The sequence below is a fragment of the Betta splendens genome, chromosome 1 (genome assembly GCF_900634795.4).
Source record: "Betta splendens chromosome 1, fBetSpl5.4, whole genome shotgun sequence".
Taxonomy (NCBI): domain Eukaryota; kingdom Metazoa; phylum Chordata; class Actinopteri; order Anabantiformes; family Osphronemidae; genus Betta; species Betta splendens.
The window spans coordinates 5975128-6000483 of record NC_040881.3 but is presented as its reverse complement, the minus strand read 5'-3'; the positions used below and the strand labels follow the sequence as shown (position 1 = coordinate 6000483).

General features: G+C 41.3%; 1 protein-coding gene across 14 annotated transcripts in view; it reads right to left on the bottom strand.

The window, feature by feature from the left end:
- gab1 (GRB2-associated binding protein 1) overlaps positions 1-24670 on the bottom strand; it is a 36490-nt gene extending 11820 nt beyond the window's left edge. For 3 of the 14 annotated variants that reach the window (XM_029148025.3, XM_029148035.3, XM_055512596.1), the window contains exons 1-4: positions 24186-24670; positions 23937-24092; positions 1010-1138; positions 722-887 (exon numbers count right to left, since the gene is read on the bottom strand). In XM_029148025.3, coding sequence (XP_029003858.1) covers positions 722-887; positions 1010-1138; positions 23937-24008 — 367 coding nt within the window. In that variant the 5' untranslated portion in view covers positions 24009-24092; positions 24186-24670. The other 11 variants (XM_029147936.2, XM_029147957.2, XM_029147943.2 and 8 more) reach the window with 10 other exon arrangements.
- Positions 24671-25356: the final 686 nt, after the last annotated feature.

Here is a 25356-nt window from a genome sequence, read left to right as displayed (position 1 = left end):
CAGTTCTTATTTGCACATCGGGATATTTAATGGCCACTTTAAATAACTTTGAAACAAAAGTGCAAAGCATGTTGTTATCACATGAAATTAGGGCATAGTCATAATATTGTGGGCAGGCTGACCTTGGAGCAGTAATATTGATTCAGTCCTAAAATGTTGTTTATGTTGTTCTTCTAGTAGTGTAATATATACTTAGGCCAAATCCCACCACACTAAAATGCTGCCCATTTAGATGAGTAGTGGGAGAAAACTACAGAAGCACCACAACAGTGCAATACTTGCAAAAAAAAAAAATAAAGAGCGAGAAACAGGAGTCTGCAAACGAGAGAGAATAAAAAGGGCAGCGAGATCTACAGGCACACAATGCTTTGATTATCCAGTACTGGGAACAGGGGTAATGTGAGCCTCAACACAGCTCATGGATCCACACATGGACTATTAGACTTTGGCTGAGAACTCTGCTGTACAGAGGCCTTCTAGCATATTCAGCTGGTTCGCCTAACTCCTTTGGACAGACAGAGACAGCAATCTAAGACGCACACTACTCAACAGAGACATTATCCATTAGTGTAAGAGCTAACGCTGCTGATAAAGCTGCTGATACAATACACTGTAGTTTCAAACTGCTTCATAAGGCCACTTCATTTCTATTTATGTGCACGCATTGTAAAAGTTGTGTAAGTTAGCATGGCAATGCAAAATATTAGACAAACATCCTTACCATCATCAGTGGGGTTAAAACCACAGATGTCACAGATGCAGCGAACCCACTTATTCATATCTTCCTCGGTATCAGCCACCAGGTAGAAGACACGATCAAAGGTCTTTATGTCAAATATGAAGCTGTGCTCCAAGTCCTTCTTGTTAAACGTCAGCCCAGCATCAACCTGAGACAAGGTTTTTAAAAAAATTGAGGAGTTTAAGTAGAAATAGTGGCGTAAATCTGTTACATGAATGCAAACACATCAGCACACAAATCACACATGATGATAGTAATGAGGGAGCATACCTGCTCACACAAGTTGAGATCAATCACACGAATGGGCTTCTTGGCGTGGTCATTCTTGTAGTACTCCAACACGTCTGGGTCGCCCGTCATGCGGCCACTGCGAAGAACAAACCACCGCTTCTTCCATGCCTGCAGGGTGAGCAGAGAAAGCAGGCCAGAGGTTATATGCCTTCTCACAATGACTCCTCCATTCCCAGATGACCACAGGCTGCGCGAATGCTTTATTTTTCTATTTAAGCCCATGTGTCCCAGCTTAGCTTGGGTCTCTGTGTGAATTCTCCACCAGCTGCATTGCCCTCGCTGAAAAATACTGAGAGCCAAGGAGGAGGTTGCAACTAGAAGTATGCATCTGGCATAACCAGAACAAAAGCCACATAGTCTGGATCCAGCACTGTGATTGGGACAACTAACCAAGTCTATAATAGAGAAATGGCCCATTAGGTCTTCTCTCTTAACTGGGATATAGTTTAGAAAAAAAAAACGTGAAAAACCAGAAAGTAGACAAAAGAATAAAATCCAGGCACTACAGACAGACATGTTGCATAAGAAGAAATAAATAGAGGAGAGCTTAGATTTGAACTCTGTACCCCAAAGTATATATTAAAAAAAACACTTGTTTCCTTGCTTATCTTTTCTGGACATTGTGAATCAGCAATAAAGTACCACACTAAAAACATGCTAGTGCCACTATGATTCAAAATACAGATCTATATTTAGCTGGAAAGCACCTCAGAGTTCACAGCTGCCGTGTCCTGTTTCTAGATCTCGTGGTGCTTGTAGTTTTATTTAGACAACATTTCACAGTGATTCATTTAAATGCAGACTGAAAGGGTCACAAACTCACTTTTGCTGACTCACAGCAGTTAGGCTGAACATTTTGTTGAAGGTTTAAAATAGCAGCTGTGGACAAGTGTAGAAAGGCTTATCTGAGGAATCACAAGCTTTTGTTGTTGTTTATGGGGTCCGTCCTAAAACGTTTCACCGCCATCACCACCAACTAAATGTCACAAACTCTTCTGGTATAAATAAATGCGAGTTTGAAATGATGGGACTGGGATGATGGGACAAACCACCACCACCACCACCAGAGATCAGACAGATCAGGAAGCATACAGCAACAGTGCAATGAATGCAAACTAAAGCTTTTTGTTGTTGTTGTTTTGACCGTATTATCAATGCTGTGGGATTGGGGTTTTCATCCTTTAGCTGTTTTTCCATGCACAGGGTTTCCTTTGTTAGTGGGCCAAGACCCAACTGAGACAGCACGAAGAGAATAAAATCTTCCCCTCCACAAACAGGATGAAGAAACAAGCAGCCCTGCAAAGCCCTGGGTTTGAAACTGCAGTCTCACTGACGCACTAAAAGCACAAGGCGAAAACATTCAGCCTAAAAAAAAAACTAATCACAACACCATGTACACCCCACACAGGAATATTCCACACATATGCATGCAGCCCGTGTTTCACACACTGCAGTTCAAAAGGCCTGCGTTACATAACCATAAACACACCCACAATGTCCAACTGAGGCTTCCATTTATTAAACCTCCATGCTTTGAGGGAGGCCCACTTAGAAACCAAGTTTAACCACGAACACTAAAGTGAATGTGCAAAGACAACATTGATATGTCCATCCTGTGTTGGACAAAAGATGATGGGTGCGGAGAAGGAACCTCTTGCTTTGGAACACGACAAAGCAGTTGCGGGTCAAGTTACTCTGTGGAGAACAGAAGGATGAGGAGCTTATGTTACAGTAAGGCCAGGCCCGCCTAGGGTGAAAGTGTCAAACTGTGCATCTTGTACTTGCTCAAGTCAGAGGCAAATTAGACCTGGTTAACATAACAGTCATGGAATGCACTGAAAAGCAACTAAAATAAACAGATGGGAGAGTGTTCACACCTTAGCCAAGGCATCTCAATTTGTGATTCTTTGCCAATAAACATGACTGTACACACCAGCCAATATATATATAGAGCAACCGTAAAGGTCTGAAATGAAAAGTAAAAGCCTGCTGCATGAACGGCACTAATACTGTTAAAATCATACCATGAGGAAGGCACAGCAGAAGATAAAAGTAAAGCACTGATAAGATATAGGTTGAAATGACATGGTAAAACATTAATAAGATGATGAAAACGCAATGTATTAACAACTTGAACAAGTCTTAAAGGAGGAAAAGTCCATCAATCATCTGTGCAATATGAGTTTCAACTCAGTAAATGTTTATAGCCAACAGCTCGGTTTCGAAGTGAGACAACAGTCAGCGTCAGTGTTAAGTGTTTTGTGATGATAGCGTTTCGGCTGCAGCCCTGAAGAGAATCTGCACCCACTGCTACATTAGCGTGGCCACACTAGTAGTTCTGGGACGACAAGCTGTGTGGTATCTGGAGCATCGCTCTTCCATCTGTGGGCTTTCACACAGTTTTTCTCTTGCACGCTTCTACACACATGCATCGCTTTCTACCTTCTACTACTTGCACACTGCCACCATGTCAACTTAGCACAATGCATTTGCATAAATGCCAGCATAACTAATATTGTAACACAACTGTCTCTCCAGCAGCTAGACTGCATAACACCTACAATCAGCACAAAACACACTAGTGTTAGTAGGTGAGACAGGCTCTGAGCGCTGTTTCTAATGAGCAAATGTGCAAGAATTAAAACATCAACAGTCATTAATTTTGTAAATCACTTCACTTCTAGTCACTGTTATTTGTTTATATTAAATGCAATCATGTGTTCAATAAAAATCTTTTACTCATCTGCCGCAAAACGATCAGAAAGAAACTTGATACTTACAACTATGAGATGCAAAATGTTTTCCTTTAAGCCGTTACATGGTCTTGCTAGATAGCGTCCAACAAAACCTTATGCCAAGAACACAGTCTGACACATGACTAGATCATCTTTGCCTGCCTCCACGTATTTGTCCATTACTACGTACCTCCTGTCAGCATTTACTTTTCTATATTCCACTGTAGGGCCAGTTATGTTTAATTGAGTGCTAAATCCCAGTTTGTCCATGCCAGACTGCTGGATCCTAATTTGCTCATTCTAGTCTTCTTTGATATACTGACAGATTTCGAACCATTCAGATCACTCAACGATTACAAAGCCCACTTCGGCTTGTAGGACTCTAGTGTTTTCTGCCTGGGGCTGGGAATGGGACTGCATGGGACAATACTGGACTAGGGTGGGGAGGGCTACCCTGGCATGGCAGCTGTTTTCTATATCTCCCCTTCTCTTTTTTTCCAAGCATCAGAGTGTCTTCTCATAGGATGAGACAGAAAGAACCCGGGATTCGTCCACTCGGGCCCTATGGCTAATGGAGGCATAGGGACAGAGAGGGCATTGACGTTTTAGCTTGGCAGACGACAGGGGAGGGGGCCTGCAATGGGTGGATGTAGAAGTCAGTGGAGTCATACTGCTGTCAGACCTCCTGACCCATAAAGTTAAGAGGTGGGGATGAGGTACACAAAGTGTTTAATGACAAGAAAATAATCTAAACTAAAGGAACAGTCATGCATAGAAAGACTTACATGAGAAACCACGTCTTCAAGGGCCAGTACAGAATATTTTGCAGATTATCTGCACTTGCAAAGCTTTAAATAACCTTTAACGTTTTTTTTTAACCAGGCACGGGCTGAATTAAAGCTAAAGAAGCTGTAGCTAATTCATTTGCTTATACTTGCAAAGTTAGCAAGCTAGTGATCAGTGCAATTGATGCCACTCAATCTTCACAAAGTCCAATTTCACTTTATGACTTTATAAGGCTAATTGAGATTCATGGTTTGTGCAGCTGAATGCATCTTAAAAGCCTTTAAGTGCACTAATTGCTAATGTGAATATACTGTTCTCATAGACCGTTAAACTGCATAATTTAACCCATCCTCTATGTTCTTAATAGTTAATGACAGTTTTCTGTGTTTTTGCTGCAGGAGCAGAAGCTTTTTTGAGTCTCTTCAGGTGTGGGCAGCGGTGTTATTTCTGTGTCGGTAGTAGAATATTTGAAACGCAGCACAATTAGTGTTTCACAAGGTTCATCTGCACAATTGTTTGCTAATCACGTCTCACATCGAACGCAATAAACCAGAGAGGATTACAGGGCAATTAAAAGTACGCTAATTAAATTTTCTTTAACTGTGTGGACAAATTTCAGTGTTTAAAACTTGTAGGGATATTTCTGCATTGTGAGAAAAACTTATCAAGTTTTCATGACTTATACATGGATTCCTAGACTAGGTTACACCTAGAACTATGACTAACTGTAACATTAGGCTGTGGTCACACATTTAGATTTTAGGTAAGAATAGAGCATTATTACATGTGTATTAACTATTGTGATGGCAAAGCTATTACAATTCCCTCCACCTTCCCTACAAGTTATTAGCATTAGCTTAGCTGACAGACTGGCTGTACAGCTAGCACTTAGCAACATGCAAGTGGCTGAGCCATCTGTCCCATCTGAGTGGGCTGTGGGTAAATGACCTGCACCCCAGCTGCACTGACTCATCCTGACTAGCACAGCTTCTCTGTTTGTTCTTCAGAAAAACAGTGCAGGGAGTAGAGTGAAGGCTGATGAGCACAGGGTGAAGTCAGTGGCGAGAGGGTCAAGATGTTTAGTGACAACAGAACAAATTAGTATGTGCTATCATTTCATCTGACAGAAGTCACCGCCAGAATGTATTTCGTAGCCATGCCAGCGGAGGCGATATATGAACATGAAGAAAAATCATTTTGTGTATTAGCTGACATGGTCCATCTTTCCCAAGCAGGAAATTAAACATACAGCAGTAGCGAGTGTGTGGGTTTGATCAGAGTTTTCTTCAGGGCAGGTTATTAGAAGAAATAAATACATCTAACACAAGGTGAAGCAAATGGCAGGAGATACAATCTGACTATGCAGTCATATGGTAAAAATCCAAAGGGCACTTCAATTTGATTTAGTATTTTTTGCTTTAGTTATAAAGTTAAAATGGCTTCTAAAGTAATGGTACCTCAATACTTCAAGCTCAGAATTATAAAAAAGCAGGAGATCAGTGAAACGTTATGCTACAACAACACCTGACAACACAGTATATTTATTCGTCTATACTTATGTATTTCAAGTGCTGGCTCTCATGTTAAGTTTGGATAGAAAGACCGTCTGGAGGAATAAAAAAAAACAGACAATTAAACAACTATGTTCACTGACGCAAAAATACAACCAAATATTTCCATGACACTGCAGTTTGACACAAATGCAATAAACAAATACGCAATCTGGCCAACCACAGTGCTTCCGTAAGCCTTGCTATCAGGACCCTAAAATTGTGCTGAACAAAAGCTCTTCTAAAAGAGGAGTGTCAAGAGCGTCAGAGGTTTTGGCGCTCATGGGCTTGGTGACGAGGTCCACAGAAGGAGAAGGAGGGAAGGGACAAAAGCTTCCTTATGCCTGGTTCTGCAACTTGTATAAATCAGTCTTTGTTGGTGAGACATGACTGGGATTCTTGCTCCACAGCTATTTTTACATCCTTGAGCACCACAGAGGGCAGTTAATGTACAAGCAAAAGTGCATGGCCTTTGGCTAACTGAGGGTTTCAACGTCATCCACCCTCCGCCTGCTGGAAGCAGGGGGAATTCCATGCTGGATGCGCATGACTGGACTACAGCATCCTGGACAGTGGTTAGTAGTCACAATTCTACCACCAGTCTCGAGGTAAATACTCCTGATTTGTTCTTGAGATGGGTCAAGCATGATGGAGTCTCATTGGCTATATCCAGTGCATGTTAACCTTAGGGGAACTATAGATGCAACAGTAGGTGGGAAATTAAAGTTTCTATTTTCAATACAGAGAGAACTAACATCACTTTGGCCAAGATGCTGAGTCATCCATTTCCACAGCATTAAACAACTAAAATATATGTATCCATCTATGTGGTCCTGAACTCACACATATGCTCTCAAAACAGTTGCAAACATGTGACGGTGACCACAATAAACATGTCATCATATGTTAATGCTGCTGCTATATTTAGTGTCTGCATCCTTGTAAGTTGAGATGTTCTATGGTGGCATGGTTCATTACCATATAGCAAGCGGGACAATTGTGCGACCAGCGGCCAAAGAACTGATTAAGTAACAAACTTTTTACACAGAAGTATTGAAGCTTCTTCACGTGACGATACCTAGCGTTTGTTAACCTCGCCACATCCGTGACACTGTTTTCTTCTTAGGTGCTCGTATATCGCTGTAACCTTCACAACACACAAGTTGAGCATTGCATAACTTGCAGGTTAATGTTATCTTTGTATAATATTAAATGCTTAGATGAAGAAATTAGGAAGTAATCGTTCTCCTGCTAGTTTTCTTGTCCAGCAGCTGCATTATTTCGCTATCACGCTGCACTGTAAAATGAGCAAGCCCAACTAATCAATAACGGAAAATCATTATGATCGATTATCTATTATTATCAATAACATCAATTCATTGTTGCAGCCCAACTTGCATGTCTCAAATAATTAAAAACTCAGAGTGCGGATTACTGAGGACATAAACCTTGAGGTTCAGTCAATAGAGTGAGCCTACCTTGCAAGTATATCCATAAGAGCTGCAGTCACTCTAGCTTGTTTCAGTCCTGTTAATAGTAATGAGAAGATTTGTGTGCTGGTACTGTTGTTTTACTTGTTGTTGATCAGTGTGTGTGTGTGTGTCTGTGTGTGTGTGTGAGGGTCTGCAGTTTGTGACCTCTCCCTCCTCCAGCTTCCTTTCTATGTAATCAGGTTGTCCCAGACTGTCTTAACTGCCACTGCTAAATTAGGGGGTGTGGAGTGTGGGTGGGTGTTAGGTTTACAAACATGCAGTGGAAGAGCACCCCGACACAATTAACCAGCAGAAACCAGCATGATTGTTTTCTTTAGTTTTATTTCACAAGTGAAGCTAAATATTACAGGATGAGTTGAGCATAAAATCCTGGATTTTTAAACTGGCATTCTCTCCCTAAAGGACACTCCATTCACTCACACAATCATCCTCTACTCTGTTATGTCCGAACCAACATCCTGTTTCAAGAGGAAATACATCACATTAAGGAAGAATGGCAGCTTTACAATCTGTCTTGTCTACCGCTGTTTGCTTTTCCTAATGGACTCCATTCTAGTGATCCACTTCTATTTACTGTGAAATATTAATTTCTTAATTTGGACTGCACACAGCTCATAATTATAGACAAGCTCCTTCCTTGCATTTCTCTTTCTTATGCCTTTGATGCATTTGAGGACTCCATCCTCTTCCCTGAATCTGAGCCTTCCTCTGCTTCCTATGGAGACTTTATGATTATGTTTGCCATCTGCACTCTGAATAGCGGAGGTCAGAGATGCCACATCATGGACAGCTTCCTCAACATGCCTGCTTTACAAACGCTCTCTCTCGGCAGAGCACTGACCCCGAACACTTCTATTTCTAAAAAGATGTCTCGTCAGTGACTGGAGATCTTTTAAGTCAACAGACAATAGTCACAAAATGAATAATTAAAAATACTCTTGTTAAAATTTGTTAACGCTTGTTTCCACTTTAAGCGTATCCTTTAAAGTGATAACATAAGGCATGTTCTGCTGTCATGTTATGCTGCAAGAACAAAGTGACCAATCTTCAGCACAAAAGCAAGTGATGCTGCAGGCAACTCTATGGAGGCTAATTCATACATAAGCATAAGAGCTTTGGAAATGGCACAGTTATGTAGATACAGAAATCGAACTACAGAGCTGCATTAAAGAAAATCAACCATGCAAATGGAAATGCAATTATCTTAAGTGGAAAAAAAATATTGTTGATTTCTGGGAAAGCCATAAGAATACGTCATATTTAGACATACGGTCTCCTGACAAACTGACAAAAATGACATTTTCCAGCAGCCAAAGACAGTGAAGAATATGAACGCAAAGAGTAAGACCAGTCCACTCCTAAGACCAGAGTAAGAACAAAGCACCACTACCTTATGTTCCTTAGTGCATTCAATATATGCATTCTAGAAACACCCACAAGAAAGTGCAACTAGCTCTGACATTACTATCATCCTTGTCCAGCCTAGCGCGGCTCCCATGTGAGAGTCAACCCTTTCCCTTCTCTGCTCTCCAAGAGAAAACAAGAGCAAATCTTTGTTAAACTGAAACATCACATCCTTGCTTTGTGTACAACTGCCCCTTCTTCCCACACAGGTCAGAGACATAACAGAGAGAAGCTCTCAAAAGAAGTCTCAAATCCTCCAGAAGAACCAAAGCTAAAATCCCAAACTTCTCAGACTCAATTGCATTGCAATAAAGAGTATTCACATCACATGTTATATTATATATTCTATGTAATCTGATGTTGCCCGTATATTACAGACAGACGTGTGTCTTTACATTACAGACACACATATGTAATGATTATAAAAAGGTATTATAAAACATCTTCCCCTATATTTCAACAGATGAATGAAGCAGAATATTTTCATCTCAACAACTGCTTATACATTAAACATTTGTACATGTTTTACACATGTGAATTAGACCACAATCAGATCGCATGTTAATGTACTTCTATACAGAACCTGGTGCAGCAATGTGAGCCAACACCAGCCACCGCACAGGCTACAAGGCCAAGCAAGTTGGCTACTCACCAAAAACAACAGTTGTTTCATGCAGCTGGGCATATACTATGCAAGTCAAGAAGCATTTGTTAATTCTCGCTTTACCAGAAATAAACTTGTGAACTGACATCTGTTTGGAATGCATGTCTTTTTTGAGAGATAAAAATAGCTTATATCTCTGCCATTACATGGACTGATATGACGTGGTGATTTAAAGTCAGATGGAGAAAGGAACCTTTCTGGGTGAACAGTTCCTCAACTTCTATTTGCCTGCTCATCGACAACACCTTCTGTTCGGCCAAACCAAGTAACAAGCTCTCCCTTCATTAACATCATCTCGACAGTCACCCTTTCCCTCAGTTCGCCATCCAAAGCCGCGTTGCTTTTATGTGCAGCTGTGAAATTCTCACCCAGCCAGGAGCAATCTGTACCCCAGCCCTAAAAGTATACAATAACTGTCCAAAACACACAGACCCCGATAGTCATACTGCTATGTTTGCAAACAGTGCACACAAGGACCAACATTCTCACGGAAGACCTTCTCAAAAGCAACTACCGGTAGGTGTTCTTCATTTATGGGTTTTACAGGTGACCTAAAAACAATGTCATCAAGTTAATAACAATAAACAACATTAATAACAAAAAATATTCTTTCTTCGGGCCCACAACTTATTAGGTTTACATATAAAGCAACAAACTTTATCTTCTGGCATACAAACTTTATCATTACTTCTTTGCGTGTATACTGCATTTGTACTTACCCAAGTTTTCAAGAGCAGAAAAAGTAATCTTTAAAGCTTTGAGTGATATCCCTATAAACCAATTTGGAAAATCCACTGTACCTAGTCCATACAGTCCCAAAGCCGTCTTACACCACTAGCTGCCGTTGATGCACTGACTCTGTTTCGTAGGGCGGGGACAGGAACTCTAGATCAAATCATCATTCTGTATCATTCATTAGAGTATCCACAGACAGAGAGAGGGACAAACCAAGAGCCTGAGTGGGAGAAGGTGGGAAGATGTAAGAGGAGACCACTTGAGGGAGTGACATAGTTTGGTACTGTGCCTGAAAGCAGTACATCTTACTAATTTTAATAAGCCAGATTTATAACATTTATTTATAACATTTATAACTTAAGAGCAATAAATCCCCCTACTAATAAGCAGCTACCTCCCTGCCTAAGATTAAGTCAGGTTGGTTTCAGACCGTACGCTCAGGGTGAAGCATTAACTCCAAGGGACCAGGTTTAAACATTAACACAACCTCACATCGTCTGTGTATAATGTAGGAAACTAACAGGCACAGTTTTAGCCTTTTCAACTAAGCTAAACCAACTACCTCTTGCCATGTTTTCCAGGAAACATTGTGCTTTGTGAAATAGAGAAGAGGAGAGAAAAAACACACACAAGGCAAAATAACATCCCTTTGTGGAAGTTTCCACTTTGTTAGCGCTTTTTATCTTCCTGGTCATCTGTTCCCAACACACACTCTTTGCAAAAAGATTTCCTGTTTTGCCTCCTTTTGTCACTGTGGTTGTGTTTAGGTGTTTGTCAGTTGCTAACTTTAGAACAACCTCTATAATAGCATTTACCTTATACTGCAAAAACTAACGTCTGACAAGTTCTACATGAAAACTAAGGAATGAATTATTAACCCCAAACAATGCACCCACACAGTATTGCACTGTCTTCCCCTTGGAGGTTCACCCTCGCTAAAAGGGAATCCTGCACAGGCTGGGCTAAAACAATGATTAGATATTTACACTTTGAAAGAAGAGAGCAGAGAATCACATCCGCAAAATGTGATACGCAAAGTTAATGATTTGCTCACATTATACTGTACAGAGGTTTTTGCAAAATGTTTGACCTGTCCTGGCGGAAGTGGTTAAAGATTCCTATTTGGTGTTAGCCCATAGGTGACTGACTGATCCTCTCTGCTCTTACATGGCACCAAGGTGCCTACTATACCTACTATATATTGTATCTGCAATGCTGCATAGAAATAAGTAGCTAAATCAAGCATTTGATATCTACAAGCAAATGATTTGTGGAACATCAATGTCCTGGTCTTTTGCTTTACTGCCTCCTCTACACAGAGAAAATTGTTTTCAAAGTGCCTTAAAGGGTTTGTTAAAACAACGATTTCACTAAAACGTCATTTTGGGAAACCATAAACAAAGTGGTTTAATTTGTATCATTCAAATGGCAACAAGCTGTTAAAATATTGGTCTTGTGTTAAAAATACTTTATCCACTTAAGATGAAAGAACTTTACAATACCAATAAAGCATATGTGCACAACAAACCAGCTCTGATCTTGTTGCTAACGCTGCTGCTTATGCTCAGAGACTGGACTTTGCTTGCCGTCATATATTTATATACAGCCAACATATAAATTTACATATGCATTGCACACAAAGACTAATTTTACTGTCACAAAAGAGCTGCCACAACACTACAGTCCCCACGCACGTGACGGCCTTTATCTAGCGTAGGCAGGGCTCTCTCAGCTTAAAGCATTTAAAACAGAAAATCAATACACAGTGTATCTTATTGGTATCGATGGATCCTTCCCATCAAGAACATACAAACTGCCTAATGAAACTTGATTGCATGCGATGTTGTCATGGACAGCGATTCACAGCATTTACCTGTTTTGCTATGTCTCTTTTGTTATTTCTATATGGTTAACAGTAATATGGCAGCAATACAGACAGGAAAGCTACTGATGCTCTTGATAATTCAAACATGAAAAGCACTATTAACGTTAGGCATCTATCTTCCATCAGCTGCCTTCCATATTCTTGCAGCCCAAAACCTCTCAGTACTGTTGAAAAATGATTAATAATATGTAACTGATGTTTCTTTACCTGGTTTTGAAAATTCCAAGCTTTGCTCAGACTTAAGCAAAAGAAATCAAGTTACCAGCCTCTGTTGTCGAGTGAGTCTGGTCAGTTTCCTGCCTACCCTGCTGACTTCCCTCCCCTCCTGTTACTCCGTAAGTCTGCAACACCCTGCTCCAATAACCCCTGACCCGCAGGAAGTAGACACAATGGACTGAAAATAACACACCACCTCCCCTGGCAACAACTGCCCACCCCAACCCCTGTTGCACATCACTTCTAACGTACACCTACAACATGCTGGCGGGTCAAACCAAAAATATCAACCACTAATCAACAAGCTCTACACATGGCAAGAGGTGCACTGTCCAGACATGGGTTATCAACTGGTCCATGTGTGGATGGAGCCATAATATTTCAAATGTGTTTTCTTCCACTGCTTCCTGCAATGGGGGCAACTGTACGGTGGGACAGAGTACTTCTTCACACCCAAAAACCATCTGTGGTGGATATACATGTTTGTAAGTATAGATGATTTTTGGATTTTTTAGTTGATGTGTTATAAGAACATCCTTGTATTAATCTTGTTTTTAAGGTAAATACCCAATGAATGAACTAGTTGTATATATTTTTTGAATGATGGTTATTCAGTAAAATTACAAAACTGCTTAATACTGCGTTATTACTTTTAGTCCACTTTGTGGGTGCATCTATGTGGTGAGCAGTAGCAATCTAATCTAATCAGTCAAATGAAAATGATTCCTAATCAAATTTAGCAGCCAGTGAGAGGTTGCTTTAGACATGATCCAATTAGTGCCTTCCTTGCCTGCGTCTGTCCGCTAGGAAATGGCTTGAGATACAACACATACAGATAAGAAAATGGACTCTGATACGCACTTCTGTGACGCCTGTGGTGTTGCTTTCAAAAACTGTGCCTGGTTATGAGGAATCAGGCGTGTTCTGTGTTCTGTGTCCTGCATCAGGCGTGTTCTGTGTCCTGCATCAGGCGTGTTCTGTGTTCTGTGTCCTGCATCAGGCGTGTTCTGTGTCCTGCATCAGGCGTGTTCTGTGTCCTGCATCAGGCGTGTTCTGTGTTCTGTGTCCTGCATCAGGCGTGTTCTGTGTCCTGCATCAGGCGTGTTCTGTGTCCTGCATCAGGCGTGTTCTGTGTCCTGCATCAGGCGTGTTCTGTGTTCTGTGTCCTGCATCAGGCGTGTTCTGTGTCCTGCATCAGGCGTGTTCTGTGTCCTGCATCAGGCGTGTTCTGTGTCCTGCATCAGGCGTGTTCTGTGTCCTGCATCAGGCGTGTTCTGTGTTCTGTGTCCTGCATCAGGCGTGTTCTGTGTCCTGCATCAGGCGTGTTCTGTGTTCTGTGTCCTGCATCAGGCGTGTTCTGTGTTCTGTGTCCTGCATCAGGCGTGTTCTGTGTCCTGCATCAGGCGTGTTCTGTGTCCTGCATCAGGCGTGTTCTGTGTCCTGTTCTACTTGCTGAACTGTTGTGCATGCCTAGGCTTGTTACTGAGCCAACTCAGAGACACACCTCCTTTTCCAGCCAGTCCCCTGAAACTGGCACACTCCTCAGTTCTCTGTTGTCACATTCAGAGGATATCGCGTGGCTTTAGGTTAAAAAGGAATGTGTGTGGTGAGTCACTTGCTCAGGTGCAGTGTGCCGCATGTGTGTTTGTGCGATTCCTGTACGGTGATTCACATAGTGAAGAATGTGTGGCTCGTGAATGCAGTTTAAGCTACAAATACATGCAGCAAAGACAACATCGTGCAAAACTCAACTATTACGCAAACCTCCCCAAAACAGTGTCAGAGTTAAAAAAAAAGCCTCTGACATTAGCTGTGGGTTGGCTTCTGTGGGTGTGTGCCTGCATGCCTGAAGATCTGTTCTAACAGCTTGAACTCGTTCGCACTCAACTGCAGTATGTATTGAAGTCTATGAACTGCTGTTATTCAGATAACTCAATTGTCCAACACCAAATGCTTACATTGTACAGTGCTCTGTTACCTGCAGAAAGACCCACTATTACTACAATATGAATTTCTTAGCTGTGATACTTTATTGGGCCGGGTGGCTTTTGAGGTCCACATTGCAGTTGTTGTATATTGTGTACAGCCACATCATAAGACTTCTTTTTAAATCAAATAAACATTTGATATAAACTATCAATGAAGGAGTGAAAACTGTTGAACTAAAAATAAAATAAAACCTTAATTTAACTTAAAGCAGGTTGTTTACAGACAAATAATCACTTTGACCGATCCTCAACTGCAAACTATCCTGTTGCAAACTACACAACAGAACAGTCGGTCATATTCACATGTGCTGGTACAGTAATCTCCATGCGTGGTATCACATCCATGGCATAAACGTCATTGGTCATAATTTGAAACTTTTTGAAAACTCAGTCAATTTTGTCATTTGTGGAACAGTCCAGATTTGCCATGGTGTTTTATATGCATGTATTTATTTAAAAATCCCCAAATGTGGATGTGCGCCTGTAGTGTCGATAAGAATCCATGGGAAGGCAGGTGGCCACTGTGAGTTACAGTGCACAGCACAACACAATTGGTATTTGTACAAATTTGATAAGGTGGTCATTATGATTGTCGCAGTGTCTTAGGTTACAGCAACAGTCCTATAAAGATATGTGCAGACTGAATGACTACAACAACATTGTGCACATCACAGTCACAAAACTGGTTCTGAGACACGGGAAAAAACTAGTGGATCAAAGCTCAGGTTACTGACTGATTACAGAAGACTGAAAGGGCATTGTGAACACACCACTAGACAAATCAAATTCTACTGAATGGAAAAAAAAATAATCGACCAAAAGATAACTGCACAAATTATGCAGCAGATATACATATTGTTGTTAAAGTGATGATGGCAGTCCAGCCTCAGCCATGAGAACCAAAGCTGTACCAGAGATAAAGACTGGTTCATCTGGCTTCAGGATACATTACTCCCAAAACACCTAATCGTACTGCCACAGTATCGCCTTTGTTGTTTGGTCGGCCTGTTTTGTTCTTCCCCAGATAAACAACAGATTAAAATATCGCACAGATTTCTTTAATACAACCTTGGCATTTCTCTGTTGCATTCTGTTTTGTGATTAAGTGGTGTCTTTCCTCAACTGTTTTTATTCCATATAATTTTGCTCCTCCCGGTGTGTCCAATCTAAGCTCCTGCACAGTCACATGCACTTGTCAAAGCTGCATTGTTAGAATTCAACACATTCCTTTTGCATGGCAGACTTGGTTCACATGATCATGCTGTTCCCTGACTGCTACGAGTGGGGCTCAAACAATTAGCTTTTCATTTGCCACCGGCCTGGACACACTGGAAAAGTGAAGCCAAGCCAAATGTAGAGACACAAAAGATATTACAAAGTTTAAAAGAACAGTGGACTGTGGTCTCGATAAGTGTGACCAAATCATATGCAAAGTTTAGTTTTAAGTCCTTTGCACAAAAACGTTTGAAACAGATTTTTGTATTACACTAACAATAGATCAATTAAGTCAGGTTAATTAAGACAGATGGTAAAAAGCTAATTATTGTAATGCAAAACACTACCTTAAAGCTCAGGTAGACTGCAAATGTTTCTGTTACACAGAACACAAGTAACTAAAGCTGCTGATTGAAGTTGCGAATGAAATTTACATGAGCGTTTACGTATCAGGCAGAGCTGGACCAGGACATCACACCACATAGAATTACAAAGCACAGACGTTATCATTTTGCAGCATTATCAATTGTGCTCTTTTAATTTATTTTAAAAGAAATTTACCAAGAACTGGTTACCTGTGTCTCTCAGACAATCAGACTTTTACGGCCTAAAAGTTACTTACGTTATGAAACTATGTGATTTAATTACCAACCTTGAGTTCTGCTTGAATTCCAAACAATAGTTAGACATCCCAGTAAAATGTATTTAGAGAAGAGACAAATGGCTTACGGTATTCCACACTCACACTACAAAACAAAAAGAGAGTAGTGCCAGTGAAAGGTCAGAAAAAAAAAAGAAAGTGGGTGGACAGAGTGGGAGAAGAGTAGGACCTTCCTCTCTCAGCTTCCAATCAGGCTAGAAATGAATACTGTGAGAGAAGGGCTCTCTGCTGCATCTGTGTGTCTGCTGGTGTATGTGTGTATACACACATGCACGCACGCACACACGCAAGTTTAACCATGTCCACTGGCTTGCGGCCAGGCCAAAGATATCAGGCAGCACCATAGAGACTCTAATGCAATCAGGGACTGTGGTCACAGTCATCCATCTTTCACTGTCCATTTCAGTTTATTGTGAGGATTCACACTGAAGTCAATTAAAAATCCAAATTTATGCAGATCTGATAGACGGGAATCATCTTATTCATGGCCTGTCTGTCTCACACTAACTTGGGAAATTACACAAGTCAGTAGCAATATTTCACATCTAGTCTCAAGGCTTACACCCAAACACCTACTGTCTAACTTACAAACAAACAAACTGGTGCTCACACAGAAAGAGCAGAAGAGAAGAAGGGCAAAAACTACCATGACAGCAGTGGGCTATATTAAGGGGCTGCAGACACAGCGGCTAGGGTCAGATCACACAGCATCACATAACTGGAATGCCAGCTGCGTGTGTGTGTGTGTGTTTTGTGAGTGACAGGTGAATCTTTGGAGTTACATGGAAATAGACTTTCAAAAGCAGCTTTCAAACCTGATCACTCAGCATTTTTGAGAGCCAAGTACACAAAGAACGCAAGTTTAGAAATACTACTAAAGCTTGCTGGTCTAACAAATAGAAAAACATACAATGCATGTCAAATTATCTGTACAACCTTCTGGGAAATGTGCACTGCTATCTAACTTACTGACAATCAAAAAAGCAGGAAAGAGGAAGTATTTTGTGTTTGTTTTTTAAGGCCAGAGAGAAGATGTCGTGCGACTTTAAAGTGTGTGATCACTCCTGAGGCAAAGGAATAACCTGCTGGTTAAAATGCTTAATGCAATAAAGGTTTACTGACACAATCTGTAAGATTAGAGACGCACAAAGACGAGTCATCTTAGAGCTAGAGCTAGACTAGGCAATTTTAGGTGGTAAATTAGCTTTGAGACAGCCACGTGTTTACTTCTTTTGCATTCTAAGAATGCAAAAAGCAGAAATAGATTTACCTAAACATAACAAATATCAGCCAAGTTTCCAAAGCAAGCGTGTTAAGCCATTTATGACGGTGTGCACACTCTGGGGAGGTGGCTAACAAGGCAACAGAGGTCTGTGACTGTACAGTGCATCCTGTTTATTAACAGGTCCACCTCAGTAAGAGTATGTCTGTACAGCTAAATAAAGAAATCTTATTGTTACAATGCTATTTGACTTAAGGATAAGTGCCTCATGGGCTTTCAAGGTAGATGTATACAGTTTTCTGTGAGAGAAAATATTCTAGTATGTAACACACAAAACAGACAATAAAAATGTACATTTATGTTCAGCATCACTCCACTTTTCATCCTTTCATCCTAACAGAATAATTACTCAAACCAAAAAAAGAGAAAGACGGATTTGAGAAGTGCAATAGAAAAGTGGAGAAGCTAAAAGAAAAATTACAATATAATGACAGTGAGAGAATAAGAATGGGAGAGTGTAAGACCCTCCTCCTCCTCCATTCTCCCGCCATCTGGTAGCCATCAGCGCCTCGCACAGGAAAGGGCGGCCATGCCTTGCTGGGGCGCCAGGGAGCGGCTCGTCTTCGCTCTCACTGCTGCAGAAATAACAATCGACCAGTGCATTGCTTTGCAGTGTGGTGCAGTGCAGTCCAACCCATCCCAGACTAAGCTAGCAACAGCTCAGGACCAGGCGCTCACACCCTAGCAGATGAGCAAGGAAGAGCACAGAACAACCTCACATTCCTGCTGTTTGTGGCTGCCAAGAAGCACAGGGAACAGAAAGAGAGAGAGAACAGAGCTGCTCTCACTAGAGGCTGTCTAATGGTGTTGCACAGAGAAGCATTCCACTCTTTCTCCTCACTCTCCTCCAACGTTATTGATTGTCACTTTGGTGTATTCTAGCCTGATCTTTAATGCACTAAATACATTTTTAGAGTATTGCACATTGCCATTTCTTGCAGGTTATGAATTGTATAATGTCCTGAATGTTGTCCAGTTTCTGTTTGTCTGTTCTTCTTACACAGCAATCTGATGGGAACTACATCGCCTACATCCTTTGTGTCTGGTTAGTGCAGACCATCTTTGGCCATCAGTGCTCTCATACTGTACTACCCTTGTGTTATGCCCAGAACAAGCAGCACAGTCTGGAAATAGAAAGCAGACTTAAAACATGAACCATTTGTTTAGGTTTTATTAGCTATGGGAGATGCACAATTTTAAAAGAAATGCCTTATAAATATGTGCAGACTAATAGGCAGAGAAATACTGAGCCGTAATACATGAGTGTGTGCAACTAGCCTCTGTATTTACAATTAGTTGCACTTGAAACTATTCCATTTGCTTCAACAAAAAAGTCACATTTTACAAGCGAACAGGATCATATTCCAACAGAAAGCACAACACACATTACATTTTAAGGCAGGAATAAGCAAATCAGTTTCTCCATAGTTACTCAATAAGCTGATCTGAAGACATGCTGTACCACAGCAGAAAGAGGTGCATCTGTTTAACAGTGTTAGTCTGGCGATCACAGGCAACAAACTTAAGTTATACAAGGATGCAATGTCAGTCAATGAGAATTGCCAACGAAGTGAACCTTAGCTCAATGAAGAAGAATAGCTCAATATAAATTCTACTGCAACGTAACCTTCTCTGTGCATTCCGACATCTTGCTGGCTTCAAAAATAAATAACTAAATATAAAATGACAGCATGATGATTATGGTGGTTGGTGACTTAGAGAACTGCAAAACAGTGGATGGGTTTCTACACAAAGCTTGTTTGGTTTATAAGGCGGGACCAAGACACCCAGGCTTGATGTGGGGGGTTGCAGATTCTCTCACTCAAACAAAGAAACAACTTCAATAGATTCAATACTCAACTAATATTTAATACTACTGTAACCTATAGCTTTGACAGAAGGCACACAATGATGTCTATTTTAAATAGCCATGTCTGTTTTGCTCAACAAATCATCTCAGTTACTTAATATTTCCAAAAGTCTGGCGTAGAATTTACCCTGAGCCAAAACATGCTCTGCCAACTTTCAGAGGAGTTTAGTCTGACACTCGGTTTTGTTTTTGTGGTTGTGATTTTCTTTGTGATGCAATGGCATGTTTTCAGTCCTTACTACACACTTTAAATATCCAGAATAAAAATGAGCCTCCAGCCACAATTCTGTTCAACTTCTACAGTGTTTAAGTTCAATTCAACATCTGAACACAGCGTGTCAACTCGTCTCACGCAGATATACGACTTTGGCAAGATTGGTGCCATTTTGGCTACAGAGAAACCAATACTCCTATGGATAACACAATGACAATAGTCTGTGCGTGGGACAAATATGAGCTGCCAACGATAACTATTGTAGTAGCACACAAATGAATATTTAATGGTTATTTGTTTGTAATGGACATTAAATAATTAATGGTGCATGCCATCAATTTGGCATCTGTGGCACATCAGACAACCGTCGTCACCATGCTCCAAACAAAGTGCAGTGTTGCTGGGGAGGGTAGGACACGGTCCGGTCATTTTTCTTGCACAAGCGGCCCTCTGTTGCACCCAGTTCAGGTTGCTTGTTTGTTACTTGGAGCTTGTGGAGGGGCGGGGGATTGGACAGAAAGTGCCTGTTTGTTCCCTATTCTCCAACTTAAGCAGATTTAACAAATTCCTCTATTTAATCAGAGAGCTATGCCTTTGTTTAAAGCTAATTGTTATTGTAGTGTATCGTTGAGAGCACCATGGAGTATATCCACAGTAACCCTTCACAGCCAAGAAGGACCTTAAGGGTTCAGTATTTTCCTTCGTCCGGTCTGCCCTGTATCCTTGTGCTCCAGCACTGGAGGCCCTGTTTAGGGCTTAACAAAATCTCTATCTATTTACAGTGGGTATGTGCCAGTGGACTACAGGGAGAGCAACTGGACAAAATGTTATGCACAACAGGATGAAGTGAGAGAGAAAACTGCCAACATTTTAGTATCTCATGTATTTATGATAACTTCAACTCAAGAGCCATTCAAACATAAGCAAACTATCACTGTTCCACAATACTTTTTAAATATAACAATACACATAATTAATAATATAATCAGTAAACAAACCAGACAAACTAGGATCATGTGACTGGATGACAACCAATCATTAGGAAACACTTCATGTAAACAACACTGGACTGGTGAGTCCTCTTGAATGTTTGTGTTGTGCACAGTAGGGACATCAGGAAAACCTGTTTATGCACAGTTTGTATAATGCGCCATTATTGTGAAACAAGCTCACTCTCTCTTAAGACATTGCTGCTAACTGTGACCTTGGAGCTCTATCCTCATTCTCTTCAGGTCCGTGTGATAACACACTGGAGATGTTCTGAAGATAAGCAGTCCTCAAGCTGTGTCTTTGAAGACAGTTTTACAAGTGGACGTCTACAAATATTCTCAGATAAAAAAGGTGGAAGAAATGAAAGCGGAAAAGAAGAACCAAATGTAAAATGCAGCGTCAATGAAATCAGAGACAGCAGAGTATAGTTATAACAAACTGTGGCTGGGAAAAGTCCTACAAAAGCCATTGTGATTTGATAATTTCACCCTGTGTCTCAAGGAAACATTATTGACTTTTTCCAACTGAATTCCGTCTGCATGAGTGGTGAAGGTGGCAAAAAACACATTTCATTAATTATAATTCTTGTAGAAAAGGGAAAGAGAAAATCTGAAACACTACACCGTCAGTTCACATGATTTGTCCTGTTCAAAAGTCTGCCAGTGACGCAGCATTATGAGTTCCATAAAAGGCCTACGTCAGCTGAGATTAACCAAAACTTGTGACACTTCACTCTAATGGAAAAAATAGCAAGAAAGGCAACATTGCACAGATTGTATTACATTCAATGCTGCAACTGCTCAGACAATGGCAGGTCTGCTGAACTGCTTTCACCTTTGAGCTCCACCAATTATCAACAAAGCCTGAGAAGGGACAAACTTTGCCCTGAGAGCTTTTTCAGGTAAGCAGGGGCCCCGAGTTCTCCTCTACTACTACTGCTTAGTCTAGATGGTGATTAAAAAGACAAATTACCACATCACCCTAATCACTGCACTGTGACCTCTATTCTGTTTTGCTATCAAATGTGTCCTTCAGCACTAACCCCACTAGTTTTAGAACACAAAGTGACAGAAATGGAGTCTTCATACTGCATGAACGTTTTTCCATTTTCTAGACCTTGAGTTATTCAAATTAACAACATTGAGAGTTGACTATTTACACGGACTGTGTTATGAATTGAAAAGGATTTTATGCTTAACAACTTAAAATCTGAGAATTGATTGTGTCAAAGATATCCCCACATAGAAAACAGTTGGAGTTACTGTCCCTTGTGCCTAAGCCAGACAAAGCCACTAGCTCGGACACAGTATCATCTGACAAAACCACAACATTTTACTATAGCTGATAATCAAAGGAGTAATCACAAACCAAACTCTTTAGGCAAATGTCACAACGCATATTTCCATATAGCTTGATATGAATGCAAGCTCAGTGTCCAACTGTTTTGTGATTTGAACATAGTAATTTGCCCAAAAAGAAAAAAGGGCTAGTCAGCACTTCTTTGGAATACACAGCCTCATGTGACCAAGCACTACAACTGTTTACAGGAGAGGAAACCGTTTTCCGATTCTCAATAAAGATTTAATTGAAACTTAATGTCATTTTACTTCTATTTAACAAAATGCTAAAAGTGAGGCAAACCGGTTTATAACATAATAAATATAAGGCCAACATATCTTTACTTTGTACATATTGGTACATTTGGCTATACATACATACCAATTTCAACATATTTTCAACCATCCAGAATGTTATGTATGAAATAATATGAATGTATGAAAGTCATAATTAAAAAAAATAAAAGGTTTCTCAGCAATAAAAGGTCCACTAAAGAGCACACACATAAATTCTATAAATGACAAAGAACAACCAATTTGTGTCCCAGTCACCTTAAACAACTAACATTTTTACATAATTTGCCAAGAGACGTCCTCCTGGCTACGCTACGTCAGAGTGGTGAGAAAACACTTGGAGAACAATTAAATCTTCCACCAGCCTGTTGAGTCCATTGAGAAAGAACAATTTGGGGTAATTATAACTAACACATGGTTTTAAGGGATTACATCAGGTACAAACATACTGAATTGGTAGTCTTGAACGTTTTATCGTCACATACCTTTGCCTGTACATCAGGCAGACCGCTGCAATCCTGCTACAAATGCTAAATAAGACATCAATTAAATAGGCACATACAAACAAAGTGCTCAAAACCCAACAGGGAACCGGGACCCTGACTTCTTGTCATCTATTCTGTCACGACTATGAGACGTCCCTTTGAAAGCACCGTCTTTGTGGCAGGATTTCAGCTTTATTGCTTGCAGAAAAAAACATTTCATTGGACCTGTGGTTTCTGTGAAAACACTACCCCTCTCAAGTTGCGGCCCTCGTAATTCAAATATCAATACCGGAGCTATCCACCGATCCACAATGAAAGCCTGCAGACTTGACAGCTAACTTGCTACTGTGGTCATTCGCTCGTGTGCCGAAGAGTCTTCAAATCCACAGCAAAATGTGCAACAAATAAAACACAAAACCTTGTAGAAAACATGCATCACCTTCACTAATGACATATCCTTTAACATCATGTAACATCTGGGTGAGCGGTGAGTGTGAACATGTAGTGCTTACAGCAGCCGTGACGAACAACATTTCGTCACGCACATCTGACAAGTCTACAGTAAATGAGGGGGAAACTTGGGGGAATGAAGTCAGGGCCTTTGATGCATTCCGGTTATTTTGTAAATCACTTAAACCCCTGGCAAGACCACCTACCTATCACCTCTGAGAGCAAAGCGGCACAAGACATAAATCCCAAGACATTCAGTGAGTGCATTATCTTATTTGAGGAAGACAATCTGATTGCTGGGCTTAAAGCTGCAGGGTGAGATTGCTCTGTGATGACATAAACACGCCACAGGGGAGACTGACTAATAACGCAAAATCCCAGATTTGATTTGTGCACAACCACAGCCCCTCTGTCCTTGAGCGGTTCAGAGCGACGGCCGGGGCCTACGAGGCGAGCGTGAACGCACCGCTGCAGGTTCAAAACAACTACACAACTTATTGGGTCGCGGCGCGCGCGGCGCGAGGCCTAGTCTCACGCGACGGTCGCCGCGCCGAGCGCGCGCGCGTTAACGCGTCCCGGCGAAAAGCAGCCGCCGTTCGTGTAACAGGTTGCTTTATTAGCACGTAACAAGTAGGATATAACGTGCACTTACGTAACGTCTCAACTTTTTCTCCGGAGGAGACTTGCGGAGCCAGCCCGAGTGCACCACATCTCCCCCGCTCATCTCGGCTCCCTTCTGGCTCTCCCTGGAGTACGAGCGGAGAGGGTGCCGTTTGGCTCCGTTTGTTTTGGGAGTGTCCCCTTCCACCTGAACGTACAAACAAACCCAGAAAACACACGTTGCCACGAAGCTCGCGTTCGCGATGGTGCGATTCAAAAGTTTCAAATGAGCCATAAATACCGTCACTGCTTCGAAAGTCGCCTCGCCGTCACGGCAGCTCTTTGAAATGCACCAACCAGATTTTCCACGAGTTGTGGGATAAACGGGTAAATCCTGAGCGTGGAGGGGATACGAGGCTCCGCCTTTTCTACAAATATCAGACGTCTACAAATGTCTTTTCGCCGGGGACAGAGGAAAATAGGCGCTACCGACTGGGAGTCGCTAAGTTTTTTTGTTGTTATGCGTGACGCCTCGCGCTGATTCCCGTCAAAGTGGAGCGGTTCCCAGTTTGCGAGCTCGGCTGGAAACGTCCCACGCTGCGCCGGTGCATAGTTTCAGCGCAAATTAAGGCGAGCTTCCCCGTAAACGCAGCGGTTCCACTGAGCTTTCCTGCTAGTTTACTCCCATGGTTCCTTAATTGTGATTGACAGGGTGGCTCCGTCTTTCCCTAAACTCACCCTCCTCTGGAACATGGCGACAAGTTAACGTGCCTAACGGCCGGACGTTTTAAAAGCACCCTTTCAGAATAAAGCTGAACTTTCGCTCTAAAACTAAACGTAGCTCCGGTTAAACATTTTTAAATTGTTAACGTTTAATCGATTAAAGATTAAATTTGCCAACTCAGCTTTTGTGAATGACGACTAAGTCGCCATAAATATCTAAGTTCGATTAATCAGCAATATAATATATGTTTTAACATGTCCTAAATGAAATTAAAGATCAAATGTGTTTTTAATTTAATGTGTTAAGTGTAATGTATATTTTAAAATTCTCAGCGCTTAAAGACATAAGGGCTTCTCTCAACGTCATGTTTGTTTTAAAGAAATTTGTTTTGAAATGAACAACAGGAAGTTGCATTAGTTTAACTAGCACATTTAATTACCAGCGTGGAGGACGAGCTCGGGAAGCGGCGGCGTGCAGGGAGAACGGGAGCTTTAACCATGGGACATGTAGTTCATTAATCCTTCGTGTTCCGTCCTAATAAAGAGGGACGGGTCGCTGTTCGGTTCGTTAGACGGGCTGTTGTGTTACAGAGCAGGATTCGCTGCTGCGTACAAGCGTCATGTTGCACGAGACAGCGGCGCAAAAGACAAAGAAAGGACCCACCTCAGCGTGAAGCCAGAGGTCCCATCGCACCAGTGCACGTTTAGACTACAGCATCCATAATGCGCAGCAAAGTCCTGTCTGGAGA